This window comes from Homarus americanus, unplaced genomic scaffold (genome assembly GCF_018991925.1).
Source record: "Homarus americanus isolate GMGI-L3 unplaced genomic scaffold, GMGI_Hamer_2.0 scaffold28, whole genome shotgun sequence".
Taxonomy (NCBI): Eukaryota; Metazoa; Arthropoda; class Malacostraca; order Decapoda; family Nephropidae; genus Homarus; species Homarus americanus.
The window spans coordinates 8,562,508-8,579,635 of record NW_024742238.1 but is presented as its reverse complement, the minus strand read 5'-3'; the positions used below and the strand labels follow the sequence as shown (position 1 = coordinate 8,579,635).

Below are 17,128 nucleotides of genomic sequence, written 5' to 3'. Positions count from 1 at the left end.
ATAACCAATAAATTACATTTTATAAGAAAAATTGCTTTATATTACAAAACATATGAAACCTAGAAATGTAACGTTAAGTTTGTCTAATGCTGCTATTGAATGTAGCATACAATACCTTCCACAGAAGTTAAGTGGTGTATATCAGCTTTTTTAACCAGCTTAATTATTGGCCAATGAGAATGCCTTTTCTATTTGCTTCCACCTCATACACAATTTGTCTCCATACTATGTGGTTCCAAGACATTTTTTGATGTAATTGGCATACTAACTAAAGTCTACCCACTCAAAGCTTCTTCAGCAACAATTACATCTCAAAGCAATTAACTGATATTTTATTGCTAAATGAATTGCATCTACATATCAACAAATGCACCATATATTTTATACAGTCAACCCTCACTTTACGCGGTTAATGTAACCCACAGGGTACCGCGGAAAGTGAGAAATGCGTAAAGTGAATAACATAACATATGGGATTAAATGAAATAGAGACCAGCTGACCCCCAAACTCCACTTTTTCCAACACAATACCTATGTTCTAGTAAAAATAACATCTTAATTTTATGATGGTACATGCACACAATTAATACTTAAGAGAAATAGAGAAATACAGTCGCCAAGTTAATGTCCATTCAAATAATGGACTCCACTCCCTCCCCCTCTTCTCACAGTACACTCACTGGCTCTTCCCTCTGAGAAATTTTGGGGGGAAAACCAGGTATAGTAATAAATAATACCTCAAACTAAAGTTAGGATAATATAATTGACATTGCTGGATTCCTTGTAAGACCAGGAATATTTTGAATATAAATGTCATATATTTTTCACAAAAGATAACATATTTACTCAGAGTAAACATTACATCTAAAATTTGTATGTCTAATGCAAAATCTATGATGTTTATATTCAAAATGATCATCAAATTGTAAGAATTCCAGCAATGTAAATTATATTCTGGCCGGGTAATTTGTATGAATTTTATGAGCTAAAACAAATATCTTCAGTTAATAAAAAAAAAATATTCTTCAGACACTATCTGTCAATCAAAGTACCCCACCTTGCCTCCCCCCTCTTCCAACCTGCCAGATGGTCAGTCCGTCCCGACCCTCCCCCCCACCTCCCACCAACCCTCCCTTCAAGAGAAAGAGTGGGTGAAAAAACTAGATTTTAACATTTAGTATTAAATAATACCTCAGTTTAAAGTTAGGATAATATAATTGACATTGCTGGATTCCTTGTAAGACCAGGAATATTTTGAATATAAATGTCATATATTTTGCACAAAAGATAACATATTTACTCAGAGTAAACATTATATCTAAAAATTTTATGTCTATTGCAAAATATATGATGTTTATATTCAAAATGATCATCAAATTGTAAGAATTCCAGCAATGTAAATTATATTCTGGCCGGGCAATTTGTATGAATTTTATGAGCTAAAATAAAAATCTTCAGTTAATAAAAAAAAAAAATATTCTTCACACATGCCAGGTGGTCGGTCGCCGGTCCCTCCCTCCCCCCCACCCCCCACCAACCGTCCCTACTAGATAAATGTGTGGGAATACCAGACTGTTTAACTTTTTAGTAATAAATAATAAATCAGACTAAAGTTAGGATATAATTGACATTGCTGGATTCCTTGTAAGACCAGGAATATTTTGAATATAAATGTCATATATTTTGCACAAAAGATAACATATTTACTCAGAGTAAACATTATATCTAAAATTTGTATGTCTAATGCAAAATCTATGATGTTTATATTCAAAATGATCATCAAATTGTAAGAATTCCAGCAATGTAAATTATATTCTGGCCGGATATTTGTATGAATTTTATGAGCTAAATAAAACAATTTTACTTCACCCGTGTAAAGGGGTACACCCACCGCGGAATGTGAGCATCCTGGGTTCTGGCAGGGCACCGTGTAAACGTGGAAACGCGGAATGTGGGACCGCGTAAAGTGAGGGTTGACTGTATTTATTTTTCAATCTGTAGAATTAAATTAGTTCGTGTGATGCAGCTTCATTATCTAGACTGTATGTTGGGAGATGCAACAAATGGGTGGCTCGGTTTTTGTGGGGTTATGTGTAGGTAATGAGCTAAGAAATTTGATTTAAGCCATACATATATCGGTGTAAGGTAAAATTAAGATTAATTTCTGTTGTTCTCCAATTTGCTTTATTAGAATCACTGTGACTTACAAAACAAAAATTCTGTTACGTCTTGAGATTATGAATGAAAAACTCTTGCCGTTTCATAAAAAATTTTTGTACAGTATTTCTTGAGAGCCTTACCACCATTTCTTGAAGGAAATGTTGAGAATTGCATGTTTTAACAATCTTTGTTGACATGGTTATTAAAGGAAAAATGAATTTCCCTGAGGGCCTTAATATGAACTTGTAAACATAGTAAAATTGTGAAGAGTTAGAATTAATTGTACTTTATTAGCATGAAGGTTGAATCTGTAATTACACTATCAGCAGAAAGCCTTTTCTAAATACGTATGATGATAATTTATGAGAATCCTGATAATTTATGAAAATTGCAATATGACCTTTGAAAACTTTAGTAAAGTACAGAAAACTTAAATGATAAGATATGCAAACCAAAGGTACATGTGCTTTAAAAAAATTTCAAATAAGCTGTAACAACTTGAAGTAAGTTGGTCTTAGGATGTAAATAACAAGTTAACAGGGTCCTAAACTATGCTTCAATGCTGTTAACAATTGGCAAAGTCCGCCTCTGTAAGTCCAGATACGAGACGTCCATCAGAACATTCCGCTAGCTTCAAGATATCATGAGCCTTATGTGACACTACCCATGACATGTCACACTCACATCCCAGTGCATTACCTTAGGAAGAGAAGGAAACAGTTTTAGGTAAAGCAGTCCTTCAGATGATTGTGATTGTTATGTTGATGATTTGAACCATTTGAAAGTTAGTTTAAACTATAATTTCAAGCAGATGTTTTTGAATTACTGATCATGTAAGTTTGTGTACCATGTTGGGAATACTCGGGTGAAAATTACAGGCGAGCATTTGTATCGCTTTCCCTCGGCTACCAGGACTTACCATGATCTAAAATACTCTGGTGACCATTTGTTACATCTTTGACTAGGTCTCCCAGATTCCCTGTATTTATCACATGGTGTTTTCTTGCCTTTCAATTTGTCATGTCGATTTAGGTCGGAAATGTAAAGCTAATGTTAAGGCAAGGTCAAAAAATTATATAACAAAATAAGAATCCATACCTTTTACCATACAAAAAAAGTAGAAGTAATGTACCACCTGACCTTGGTAGTAATGTCCTACAGTCATTGCGCTTAATACCAATCATGGGTATACACCGGTATATAGTATTACGTGTATTAAAGGGTATACTCTATATGATAAACCGAAACATTGTTTAAAAAGTCAATTAACAAGGTTGTTCCTCTCACCCCCTATTTTCTTAAGAAGATATATTTCATAAACCACAAATTGAACTGCCTTGACCCTTCTTTGGTATCTACCCTCGAGATCAGTCAGGATTATCACAGTACAGTATGCAATTTTCCTCTCAGATTGTAGGGTACTTCATTGCATCAGTGGGTCATGTGAAAAGGGCAGTCACTGTTGTCGCTTTGTCTTTGTATGTATGAAACACATCTTGAGAGTGGAAAGAGCTACAATGATAATATTTGTATTAATTAATCAACATAACATTATCATGGCTATTATGTTGTGGGTTTAAAAGTACAAAGCTTCAAGGTAACAATTGAAGGCTAAGCATTCTGCACTTATGAAACAGGGTTGACTTCATAAACTTTCATGATTTTATCCTGGTACTTACCATCTAAAAGTATGTAAGCCTCCAAACCATAATCAGAAAACATGTGATCAAGTAGAGGTGAAAATGTCTCGCTGCTGAGGGTTGTGATGTTATTGTGACTCAAAATCAGTTCCTTTGCCATTCTTCCTGAGTGAGAAATTTTTAATGCATTAATTACTGCAGATGTGTTTCAGTGTTTAAAAGAAATGTCCATATTATATTGGTCTTAATATATGGCAATAATATTAATTGAGATGATATGTCGGGCATTGTTCTGGAGTGTGTCTGTCTGTTCTGGAGACAAAAATCTTGTAAATAGCATAAATTGTCTCGGGTAAATTTACTTTTGATAAAACTTGGTGGTAAAAGTGTTATTATTTGAGTCGGCTTTGATCCTGTATGACCTTTCTAGAGTGGCCTGAACATGGAAAATGCATTATTTCCATTGATGAGTAAATTTTTGTTAGGTCTTATTTAGTCTCATTGTTGCCATAGTTTTATATGTGAATGTTTTTTATATGTTGTATATATACTTATTTGTTAATTTATATAAAATTATTTACAGCATACAGTATTTTGTTTATCATGACTTTAGCATGTTACAGTACTGTAGTACCATTTCAATGGTAAAGCTCACCTCCAAAAGCTGATGGATTCACTCCCTCAGATAGATGGTTCCAAGCCAGATCCAGGTACATATCCTCTTCCTCACCAGAGAATGTCAGACTTCCAGCCATTAATGATTCACTTGTTAATTGGTTGAAGGGCAAAAGGAGCTGACTCAGGTTTTGTGCTCCAAAAAAATAGTCTGGAGTTATCTGGAGTAATTTGAGGGATTGTTGTGTTATTTCCTTAAAGACAGTTAAAATATACGCAAGCTTAATCTTATTGGGTTACTACTGCCAAACCGCACATAGGATTTTGCACGCTATTTTTCAGGCATCATTATTGCCTTTGAGGTTTTGAGATGTTCACTTGCTCATTATGTGTGATGTTGGAGACAGTTTCCCAATGTAAAAGCAAAAGAATATACCGGTATGCCACTTGAAATTATTGCTTAGATTGATTTGTTATCATTAAGAATGTATGACATTTTAATAAATACCCTGTAATTAAAATAAATTTTCAACAAAGTATGGAAGAAATTAGCAGGAGTTCTAGTTTGGATTTACATTGCCAAATAGCTTGCTTATTAATCATTAAATCTATGAACTACAGTACAGTATGTGTTTGAATGAATGATAGCAAATGAGGGGTAATTTGTGTTGTTCATGATTCTAGCCACCTGCACCAGAGCAAGAAGGGGTTTGCAAGAGGTTGAAAAGTGCAGTGCATTACAGTATAGTTAGTACTCAAAACTTTAACAATTTGATGAATTGTTTTGACTAGCATGTAGTGAGGCAGTTGCCTTTTGTGTTAAGAAACGAGAATGCCAAGGAAGAATGCGGGTTATGTAAACATTCATATTGAAGGGGGAACATTAAAGAATAAAAATACAGAGAGAGAGCGAGGTAAATTTGTGAAATGGAAAAATAATAGTGTGAAGGACAGTGTGGGGTGTGACAAGTGGAGCATGTCATTGTAATGGTGCTGTAGTGTTGTCATTGTTAAGGTGCTATAATGGTACTATGGCGACCTGTGGTGTAATGGTCAGCATCCTTGCCTCGCAAGCGAACGGACCCGAGTTCGATCCTCGGGCAGGGTGAAACTCTGGGCAAGTTTCTTTACGCCATTTGCCTCTGTCTACCCAGTAGTAATTGGGAACCTGGATGTTAATCCATTTGCGGATCGTATTCCGGGGTAATGGCTAGCCAATGCAGTTGGTGAGCTGTCCAGTCTTCTCGGACTATTCCGTGACACTGGGTCATGCAGCTCGTTAACATAGGGTATGGTTGTTGTGTTGGCGACAACTTCTACACCTTAACAAATTCACTCCTAGGAGGCCCTTGGGTCAGCCATCCTCAATTTCGAGGGGTTTCCATTATTATTATTTATAATGATATGGTCAAAGGAAAAAAACAAAATACAGTATTACCCCGCCTAACGCGGTTTCACTTAACGCGTTTTATCATATACGCGGTGCCTCACCAGAGCTGAACTTTCACTTAACACGGATTTTTTCCACATATACGCGGTGAGTGTCCGGCTCGAGACGCTATTTTTAGATTTGCCCCACCCGCCACCCTGCCTGACTGCCTGTTTTAGCTCATAAAATTCATACAAATTACCCGGCCAGAATATAATTTACATTGCTGGAATTCTTATAATTTGGTGATCATTTTGAATATAAACATCATATATTTTGCATTAAACATACAATTTTTAGATAAAATTTTTTCTCTAGGTAACTATGTTATCTTTTGTGCAAAATATATGACATTTATATTCAAAATATTCCTGGTCTTACAAGGAATCCAGCAATGTCAATTATATTATCCTAACTTTAGTTTGAGGTATTATTTATTAAAATTTAGTGGTTATCCCACACATCTCCTTGGGACGGTTGGTGGGGGGTGGGGGGGGAGGGAGGGACCGACCGACCATCTGTTACCCGTGAAGAATTATTTTTTTTTTTATTAACTGAAGATATTTGTTTTAGCTCATAAAATTCATACAAATTACCCGGTCAGAATATAATTTACATTGCTGGAATTCTTATAATTTGGTGATCATTTTGAATATAAACATCATATATTTTGCATTAAACATACAATTTTTAGATAAAAATTTTTCTCTAGGTAACTATGTTATCTTTTGTGCAAAATATATGACATTTATATTCAAAATATTCCTGGTCTTACAAGGAATCCAGCAATGTCAATTATATTATCCTAACTTTAATCTGAGGTATTATTTAATACTAAATGTTAAAAACTCTGGAAGGGAGGATTGGTGGGGGGTGGGGGGGAGGGTTGGGACTGACCGCGCGGTTGGAAGAGGGGGGGAGGCAAGGTGGGGTACTTTGATTGACAGATAGTGTCGTGAAGATTATTTTTTTTTTATTAACTGAAGATATTTGTTTTAGCTCATAAAATTCATACAAATTACCCGGTCAGAATATAATTTACATTGCTGGAATTCTTATAATTTGGTGATCATTTTGAATATAAACATCATATATTTTGCATTAAACATACAATTTTTAGATACAAATTTTTCTCTAGGTAACTATGTTATCTTTTGTGCAAAATATATGACATTTATATTCAAAATATTCCTGGTCTTACAAGGAATCCAGCAATGTCAATTGTATTATCCTAACTTTAGTTTGAGGTATTATTTATTAAAATTTAGTGGTTTTCCCCCAAAAATTTCTCGGAGAGGGAAGAGCTGGCAGTGTAGTGTGAGAGTGAGTTGAGTCCATTATTTGAATGGACATTAACTTGGCGACTGTATTTCTCTATTTCTCTTAAGTATTAATTGTGTGCATGTACCATCATAAAATTAAGATGTTATTTTTACTACAACATAGGTATGTGCCTTCAAAAAGTGGAGTTTGGGGGTCGGGCCGGTTTCTATTGGAATTAATCCCATAAGTTCTGTTGTTCACTTAACGCGGATTTCACTTAACGCGGGACCCTCTGGGTTCAATTGACCGCGTTAAGTGGGGTACAACTGTATCAAAGAAAGAATAGCTCCTTTCCCTCAGTAGTGCCTCCATGGGTGATGGTGTATATGGGTTTGCTTATGAGGCATTATATTTTTAAATTGATATAGGGTTAAAACCATAGTTACCATGATTAAGGGATGACTCTATTACAGTAGTTAAATGAATTTTTTTGCACAAGAAAGACATATATATATGCAGACACTGGTTAGGTGCTTTCCTGAATCCATTTAGGTAGTTTTGAAAACTTTATTAAGTGTATCAGAATGGATTTACATTCTTGCCCAATGGAAAGGTCAGGTGTATGAGTTGTGTTGGTGCATTGTAATATTAACAGTTTGTCTGTAGTAATGTTTGAAAAATTGTTTTATCATGAAATTTTGTTTATACTTTACTGTATTATTTTTTATTCCACTGTTGTGTAAGGGTAACAGCGGTAAAACACATATATCTCAACAATATGTCAAGGGTTTGAGTCTCACTTGGCCTGGAAACACGTGAAAAGAGATGTTATCCAGTGTGACCCTACCAAACAACACAGGTTTCCTCCATGCTCTCCATTATACAGGTATTCCTCACATTATGGACACTCAGATTGAAGAAATTCAAGACTGTTCAATGTACTATGTTACCCTTGTTCAAGATGAATGGAAAGAGGCTTTCAAATGAAAGCAGTGGTGCTAAAAGAGCCCATAAAGGAATTGTGTTGATTTTAAAACTTGATGTTTTATGGAGTTTGATGCTGGATAAAAACTTAGCTAGATTGCAAAAAATATTAGGGCTTGCTAAGTCTCCCAATAATTCCCATTTCACCACCTTACCTCACGCAGCACTCAACATCATTTTTGGCGAGTTAAATTCAAGTGTTTTGTGTACAGTACTGTATTTATTATCATATTACTGTATATCATAAAATAATCGATGTATGTATTTAAAAATGTTTATTTTCATTCATAAGTATGCTTGTATTACTCCTTTTTGCCAAAAAAGTTTCATTAAAATGCATATCCAATTATATAATAGAAGTCACTGGGAAAATGGGGTTCACATTCCGTAATTTCACTTTACAGTCAACTTTTCAAAGAAGAATCCATTCCATAACTCGGGGAATTACTGTACAGTACTAACACTGGATTGACCAACTGCTCAAACAGCTAGTAAGCTGATAAGTGGTGATATGATGGGGGAAATGTAGAAGCCTCATAGAAAGAAGAAAATTGATAGGGAAAAGTGAACAGGAGAGGTTGTAAGCATATAAAAATGATCCTACATTTGTTCATACCTTTCAATTGCACATGCTACAATATAATTTTCTATTCAAACTACTGTTAACAAAAACAAAGGGGATAGTCAACATACTGAAGTGATTTCATTGTTGCTGAAGTCTATGTATGGTACAGTTGTTGGTTCCAGTTCTTCACTGAGGCTGCCCAGCTTATTGTGTGAACAGTAGAGAGCAAACAGAGCAGGGAGGGAACCGGCCTGGAAACATTGTAAATATTAGTTGTGAAATAATTTTATAACTAAACGTAATGTTGTAGAGTATTGTATATATGGATCAAATGAATCTGAGCTAATCATGAAGTTCTTCAGATAAAAGGAAAAATTTACTTTTTAGTTGAAAAGTCGATGTTAATTTACCCGTAATTTTTCATAAAAATAAGAAGACTGGAAATTGGAAATGCCTTGTGAAATTTGTCACATAGAATGCTTACACCTGAGTAATTGAAAAGGTGAAAGCATCATTACCATTGCTAGAGTTTTCATGAATCACTTACTACATTATTTTCAAGAGTTGTGAACTCTGAGTTGTATTTGATGTAGAGGGATGTGAGCCCATTTGCTGTCTCCACACTGAACACATCTTTGTTTAGGTACTCCAGGCCTGTGAGTATTAATAGCTGTCTAGTACATCATAATAGGTACAGCAACAATAATAGAAAGAGCTCGAATAGCTTCTTTTTTTTATCTTTTTTCTTTCTTTTACATAGCACCATTACATTACAGTGACCCCTCCGTTAACGAACTCAATCCGTTCCAGAAGGTCGTTTGTTAACCGAAAAGTTCGTTAACCGAAACCATTGTTTCAATGGGTTTTTGGGTAATTGGTTCCAGCTCACCGAAAATTTCCTAAATTCAACAAAAATGGTAGAAAAGTTCACTTACTTTGAGGTGTGTATGTAGAAGGCTCCTGGATGATGATGATGATGATGGGATTTAGAATGGGGTTGGAGGAGAAGGAAAAAGAGAAGGCATTGGGGTGGAAGAGAAGTCACCCCGTGGCACCATTTCACCCATAAAATTTTAGCTCTCTTGGTGTAATTCAAGATTATTTTCTTTAAATCAACACTGCACTGCATTTATATTGTCAATATGTAAATTATATTTCAAAATGACCAATAATTTGCTTGGAAACGCAGAAAAAAAGCGTTTAGTTGAAGAGAGTCTCAAGCAAGATGTTACCTCCAGTGAAAACAGAGAGAGACTAACTCCTCTTATGCTGTGTTAAGAGGCTGGATGCCGCGCATTAAACTAGTCACTTTACCTTCAATTATGTTCAATAATTGTTAAAATGACTAAAAAATTGAATATTAAACTTTTAAAATTATTGAATAGTATAAACTTCTTGATATTTACTAAAATAGTAAGGAATTTAAGCCCTAGAACCGATTAATGTATTGGCGGATTGATACTAAAGCTGGTTGCCCAGTCAGTGCAAGCGAAAACATGTTGAGGTCGGTTTGTAAGAACTTCGTTAACCGAATTTTTTTTCGTTAACCGAATTGAAGATCCTTATGGAAGGCAGTTCGTTAATCGAAATTACGTTAACCGAGGTGTTCGTTAAACGAGGGGTCACTGTATATAAATTGTAGCCAAATGAAGATTCATCTCGATTATTTTATTACACAGAATGAAATGAAATCCATTAGGAAATCAGTATTTGGTTACTAATTAATTTGTCATTAATTTTCTCACATTGCTTCTTTATAGTATATGTGAACAAAGGTAAAATGGCAAGTAACTGATGGTTCAAGTGGTCACTTTATAAAGGTACCTAATAATTTGTAGAAACTAAATTACAGTATTTTGTAAGGCAGTGATGCAGAGGGTTTAGATTCTAAGTGGTGCTGTGGGAGGTTGAACAAACTGTCAGTAGTACAAAGACTTCTGTATATTTTATGGTTTGTTGAAACATTACTTCGCATGTCATATGATGCTAACCTGTGTTATAAAAGCGGATGGCATCAATTAACACATCTGCAAATGCTGATGGTGGTAGATCTGTTAAATCAGGAGAGTAAATGATGTCCACGCTGCTTATGTAATCCAGCTGACAAAAGTACATTAAAAAATCAGTCCAAAGTAAATGAGTTCCCTGATTAAAGATCATTTAAATTTTGCAGTACGGTATACAGTAGTACCCCAATTTACACGGTCAATTGAACCCACAGGGTACCGCGTAAAGTGAAAACCGCGTAAAGTGAACAACAGAACATATGGGATTAATTCCAATAGAGACTGGCCCGACCCCCAAACTCCACTTTTTGACGGCACACAACTATGTTGTAGTAAAAATATTATCTTAACTTTATGATGGTATGCACACACAATTAATAATTAAGAGAAATATCAATAATATTAGTTTTTTTAACACTTACATTAGTAGAAAAGATGGCTGAGCACACAGGGATGGGGGGTTAGTTCCGAGGCAGAGGGCAGATTATTGGCCCTCACCTGTATCACTTGTATCAATTGTATCACTATCCACCACATAGGCTTGCAGGGCCTCTTTGTCAAACCCCTCAAAGTCCATATAAGTCCATATCCTCACTATCACTATCACTGACTTAGGCCGGCTGTGGTGGGTGGCGGGTGAAGAACTCGGTAATGTTTTGATGACTGGGCGACCTTGTGCGCATCCTGCCCGCGCCGCTTCCCGCGTATATGAGTAGATGCACTGCAGAAAGTGAAAGTTCAGTTCTGGCGAGGCACCGCGTAAATGAGAAATCGCGGAAAGTGAAACCGCGTAAAGCGGGGTAATACTGTACTTATAATTTTAAAAGTTTGTTTATGCACTTATCTGAATATTATCTGATATGCATATAGCTGGTGTGCAGCACAAGGGATGAAAATAAAAGAGGGTCCACTAGGTCTGATAGCCATTTAGGAGCAGTGTGGCTACAGCACACTGTAGGCAAGAGATGGGGACTCGAGGCTGTGACTCAACTGGAGTCCTTAATTTGTTGACTTAAGACTTGACTTGGACTCAGATGTAATGTGGCTTGATATGACGAGAGACTTACCTCTCTTGACTTGCAACTTGACTTGAGGCTCATGATATTCATGCCATCTCTTTATGTAAATGTGCAAGTACATAAACTAGTTTAATGATTTCTTTTCAAATTTATATATATTGAGAGAAAAAGAGACAGATCAGTATTAAGATTTAAAAGTACAGTACAGTACAGTACTCTGTACACTTGATGCTCTTCCCAGAAGATATATGTCGACTTTGAATAATTTAGAAGTGTTTTTTACTTCCTGTCGACTATAGATTAGATCACTTAAAACTTGGTCTTATGTACACTCACGTGCCATTGTTTCGATGTACCCTCTACCGCTACTCCTGGCTCGACTCGAGTGAAGTCGTAGTCAGGGCTGCAAACTGAACGGTCCCTCTTGTAAAGTGATGTTAAGTATAGTAATGGTAAATAAAGTGTCATGAAGTCACTAAAAAACCTGTATCGTGCTTATATTCTCTCAAATACTACATCATGAGCTGTTATTCGTATAATACAGTGAAGCTTCGAGCTACCACATTGCACCATAGAACGATGGAGGGAGGGGGTGAGAGGGGGAGGGGGGCATTCGGTATGAAGCCAAGGCTACGACTTCCATCGAGATCGAGTGCATGAAACTATATATATATATATATATATATATACACACAGTTGTACCCCACTTAACGCGGTCAATAGAACCCAGAGGGTCCCGTGTTAAGTGAAATCCGCGTTTAGTGAACAACAGAACATGTGGGATTAATTCCAATAGAAACCGGCCTGACCCCCAAACTCCACTTTTTGAAGACACATAACTATGTTGTAGTAAAAATAACATCTTAATTTTATGATGGTACATGCACACAATTAATACTTAAGAGAAATAGAGAAATACAGTCGCCAAGTTAATGTCCATTCAAATAATGGACTCAACTCCCTCCCCCTCTCACACTACACAGCCGGCTAACAGATGGTCGGTCGGTCCCTCCCTCCCCCCCCCACCCCCCACCAACCGTCCCAAGGAGATGTGTGGGATAACCTCAAACTAAAGTTAGGAAAATATAATTGACATTGTTGGATTCCTTGTAAGACCAGGAATATTTTGAATATAAATGTCATATATTTTGGACAAAAGATAACATAGTTACCTAGAGAAAAAATTTTATCTAAAAATTGTAAGTTTAAAGCAAAATATATGATGTTTATATTCAAAATGATCACCAAATTATAAGAATTCCAGTAATGTAAATTATATTCTGACCGGGTAATTTGTATGAATTTTATGAGCTAAAACAAATATCTTCAGTTAATAAAAAAAAAAATAATCTTCACGACACTATCTGTCAATCAATGTACCCCACCTTGCCTCCCCCCTCTTCCAACCGCGCGGTCAGTCCCAACCCTCCCCCCCACCCCCCACCAATCCTCCCTTCCAGAGTTTTTAACATTTAGTATTAAATAATACCTCAGATTAAAGTTAGGATAATATAATTGACATTGCTGGATTCCTTGTAAGACCAGGAATATTTTGAATATAAATGTCATATATTTTGGACAAAAGATACCATAGTTACCTAGAGAAAATTTTTTATCTAAAAATTGTAAGTTTAAAGCAAAATATATGATGTTTATATTCAAAATGATCACCAAATTATAAGAATTCCAGCAATGTAAATTATATTCTGACCGGGTAATTTGTATGAATTTTATGAGCTAAAACAAATATCTTCAGTTAAAAAAAAATAATTCTTCACCGGGTAACAGATGGTCGGTCGGTTGGTTGGTCCCTCCCTCCCCCCCACCCCCCACCAACCGTCCCAAGGAGATGTGTGGGATAACCACTAAATTTTAATAAATAATACCTCAAACTAAAGTTAGGATAATATAATTGACATTGCTGGATTCCTTGTAAGACCAGGAATATTTTGAATATAAATGTCATATATTTTGGACAAAAGATACCATAGTTACCTAGAGAAAAATTTTTATCTAAAAATTGTAAGTTTAAAGCAAAATATATGATGTTTATATTCAAAATGATCACCAAATTATAAGAATTCCAGCAATGTAAATTATATTCTGGCCTGGTAATTTGTATGAATTTTATGAGCTAAAACAGGCAGTCAGGCAGGGTGGCTGGTGGGGCAAATCTAAAAATAGCATCTCGGACACTCACTGCGTATATGTGGAAAAAATCCGTGTTAAGTGAAAGTTCAGCTTTGGCAAGGCACCGCGTATATGCGAAAACGCGTTAAGTGAAACCGCGTTAGGCGGGGTAAAACTGTATATATATATATATACATATATATATACATATATATATATATATATATATATATATATATATATATATATATATATATATATATATATATATATATATATATATATATATATATATATATATATATATATATATATATATATATATTAAACTAAACAAATATAGAAAAAGGCTGCTCTTTAGTTTTAAATACTAATGATATGTTGATTAAGAATATAGAATTGGAAGCATTAAAAATAATGAAAAGAACTGCAAAACTATACATGGCTCCCTCCAAGTGTGGGAATTTTAACTGTGGGGAACGCAATTATGCACATCAATGCCATGCAACCCAAATTCAAAATACACAGGCATAAATTTCCATGTGTCATGGTCGAGTGGGGGAAGGAGAAAGGAGAGAGAGAGAGAGTGGAAGTGAGTAGAGAATCTGGCTGTTGATTGGCTGAGTGGCCACTATCAACCAATAAGAGACGAGGGCGTCACTTCCTGGCTTGGCCGTGACGTCACCAATCCCAGTCCTCTCCTCAAGACATTACAGCAGCTTGCTTTTTCTTGTATTTTTGAGGTGTTTTTGGCTGCTACAGCCTTCATGGCTACCCCGACTTACTGCTGTTGGGACTCCAGCACCTGCCCAGCCAGGCAGAAGAGTGAAGTCAATGACCCTGGCACACAAGAAGGAGATAATAGACTGACTGGACAATGGCAAAAAAATGTTTGTTCTTCTTTTTTAAGGGCTTATTTCTGTTTTATTATTCACCTTTTATAACTAGGGAACACATATTTAACTGAAGGTAACTTTCATAGAGGTTATGTGCAGAAAAAGTGCCTTTAAAAGACCACTTTTGAGCTTGGTGTGTATCTGGAAGAGTCTCGGAACTTTTTTTTAGTACCCAAGTATGCACTGCTCCATTGGCACCAATTACCCGCATGCTTGGGGGGAGCACTGTACTATTTTACCTAAAAGTATTTATCATCTTAAATATGGTAAAAAACAACTGGCTAAGCAAGATATTTTTGTTAAATTCCCGATCAGTAAAATAATTGATAATGGCATACCCCTAAGTCAGTAAAGATGGTCGCCACCTCCTCCCAACCAGTCACACCTCGACACTGTAGGGCTGGAGCACCATCAGGATCATCATGACACTGACAGGGGCCGAGGTCCTCAGGGGGGGGACAACCAGCCAAGCATCCAACAATAATAATAGCCAGCAGAACCTGAATGACCTGTATCATCCTTGAGAAAAGAGAAAGACTGAAATTCATGTTCGGGGTAGTTCTTCTTAAACTCGTAGCCTTTTATAAGTTGAATTATGGAGAATATTATCATTAATTTGCTACTAAAGTTCCCTGGGATCAAAATCAGTTTCAGTGATGGAACAAGGAAAAGTGTACAATGTACAGCACTGTGCAGTATTCAAATTACTTGTGGTTATTGGGTTTTTAAGTGTTTGATCAGTAGATTATATTTACATATGTAATGACTGAAATGGTTAGAAATTTTTCTTAGGTTTTTTAAAATTAAGATATTGATTGTGTGTTTTGATCTTCATTCTCTCTTTCCATTTGTCTATGCAGATGAATTCTATGTAATGAAAAGAACCTATTTGTTCATCTTGGTGGCTCAGATTATTCCATAAAAGCACAATAATTTGATAAATGAACAGCTGAAAGGAAATGTTTACATATAGATTTTCAGTACAGTACAGTATATATGGTATAGGGTACAGTATATATGGTACATGGTACAGTATATAGCTTTGTCTTTGGTCTCATTCACAATGCAGCTTGACTGTATAATATAGTTTAGAGTCTTGACATTCAACACTATAGTAATGGTTGCCCCTTGTGTAACGAGGATGGCCGACCCAAGGGCCACCTAGGCATGATTTGTTTAAGGTGTACAGTAGAAGCTGTCGCCAGCACAACAACCACACCCTGAGTTAGTGAGCTGCATGACCCAGTGTTAAGGAATAGTCCGAGAAGCCCAAACATCTCAGCAACTGCACTGGCTAACCATTATCCTGGAATACAATCCGCAAATCGATTAACATCAAGGTCCCCAATTACTGCTGTGTAGACTGAGGCAAATGGCGTAAAAAACCTTGCCCATAGTTTCACCCTGCCCGGGGACCCAACCCAGGTCCGCTCACTTGCGAGGTGAGCATGCTGACCATTACACCACAGGTCGCCACACACTAATCTTATGTACAAAGGCTATTAAAATATTAATAAATTTACCTGTAAATTAAGTTAGAAATTTTGTCACTAATGTAAATACATTTTTTATTTTTTTTATTTTATGGGCATTCAAAGTTTGTAGTGAACACCACCTGCTATAAAACACATTGTATATAGTACAGTACTGTATACTTTATTTATCTACAAGTAATGCAGAAGATTAATACAGTACTAACTTGTTCATAGTGAAGTAATTCTGCTCAGGACTGATCCTGTACTGAGTGAGGTACCGTGTAGTACTGCGTCTTTCTCCAAGTTGTCCCCTAAATTGAAGACATTCAAAGCAGTTTCATATTTACCAGGTGTTTTTTCTTTTATTTTGTGCTTCTGTTATATTTCCAAGGCTTTTGTGCATTGTTTTTGACATGATAAAAGGAAAATAAGTACAGTATGTATAATTAAATCTTTTAATATTTTATATTGCCTGTAAAAGTTAAAAGAAGAAATTGTAGGGAATTATATTCATTAGTATCCCCACCACTGGTCATTCCCATGGGGGTGAGAATTTCTGCACCAGATGTGAACCTTCTCACCCACTTAACTACAATATCTATTTTTAGACTATATATAGACCCTCGCTCCAAGACTATGTGGTAACACAAACTGTGTGGACAGAATCTTATGGTCCATTTAGATACCCACAAGATGCTACAAATATGAATTGTCAAAATCAAAATTACTTCTGTACTGTATAGTAAATCATTAAATTAATTTTGATCACATGCAGGACTTGACCCCACCCCCCCCTCCCCTCCTCACCCTCACTCTCTCCTTCTATTTGGGTGGGGGCTAACACTTCAACCTTATTGTATTGTATAGAGTTATTAAAAGGAAAAGCTGTCACACTACAAAGAGTGCATGAGAGTGAGAAGGATTAATAAAAAAATGTTTGAAAGGA

General features: G+C 35.9%; 2 protein-coding genes across 2 annotated transcripts in view; one reads left to right on the top strand and one right to left on the bottom strand.

Annotated features, from left to right (window-relative positions):
* The window catches only part of LOC121876653 (long-chain fatty acid transport protein 4-like), an 86,831-nt gene that overhangs the window by 64,056 nt on the left and 5,647 nt on the right, over positions 1-17,128 (top strand).
* On the bottom strand, positions 2,162-16,487 carry LOC121876654. The gene is made up of 4 exons (XM_042381965.1): positions 16,407-16,487; positions 4,456-4,636; positions 3,840-3,965; positions 2,162-2,859 (listed from the first exon to the last, which is right to left on the bottom strand). Exons 2-4 carry the CDS (start codon positions 4,553-4,555, stop codon positions 2,726-2,728), a joined length of 360 nt encoding a protein of 119 aa, XP_042237899.1. The 5' UTR covers positions 4,556-4,636; positions 16,407-16,487; the 3' UTR covers positions 2,162-2,725.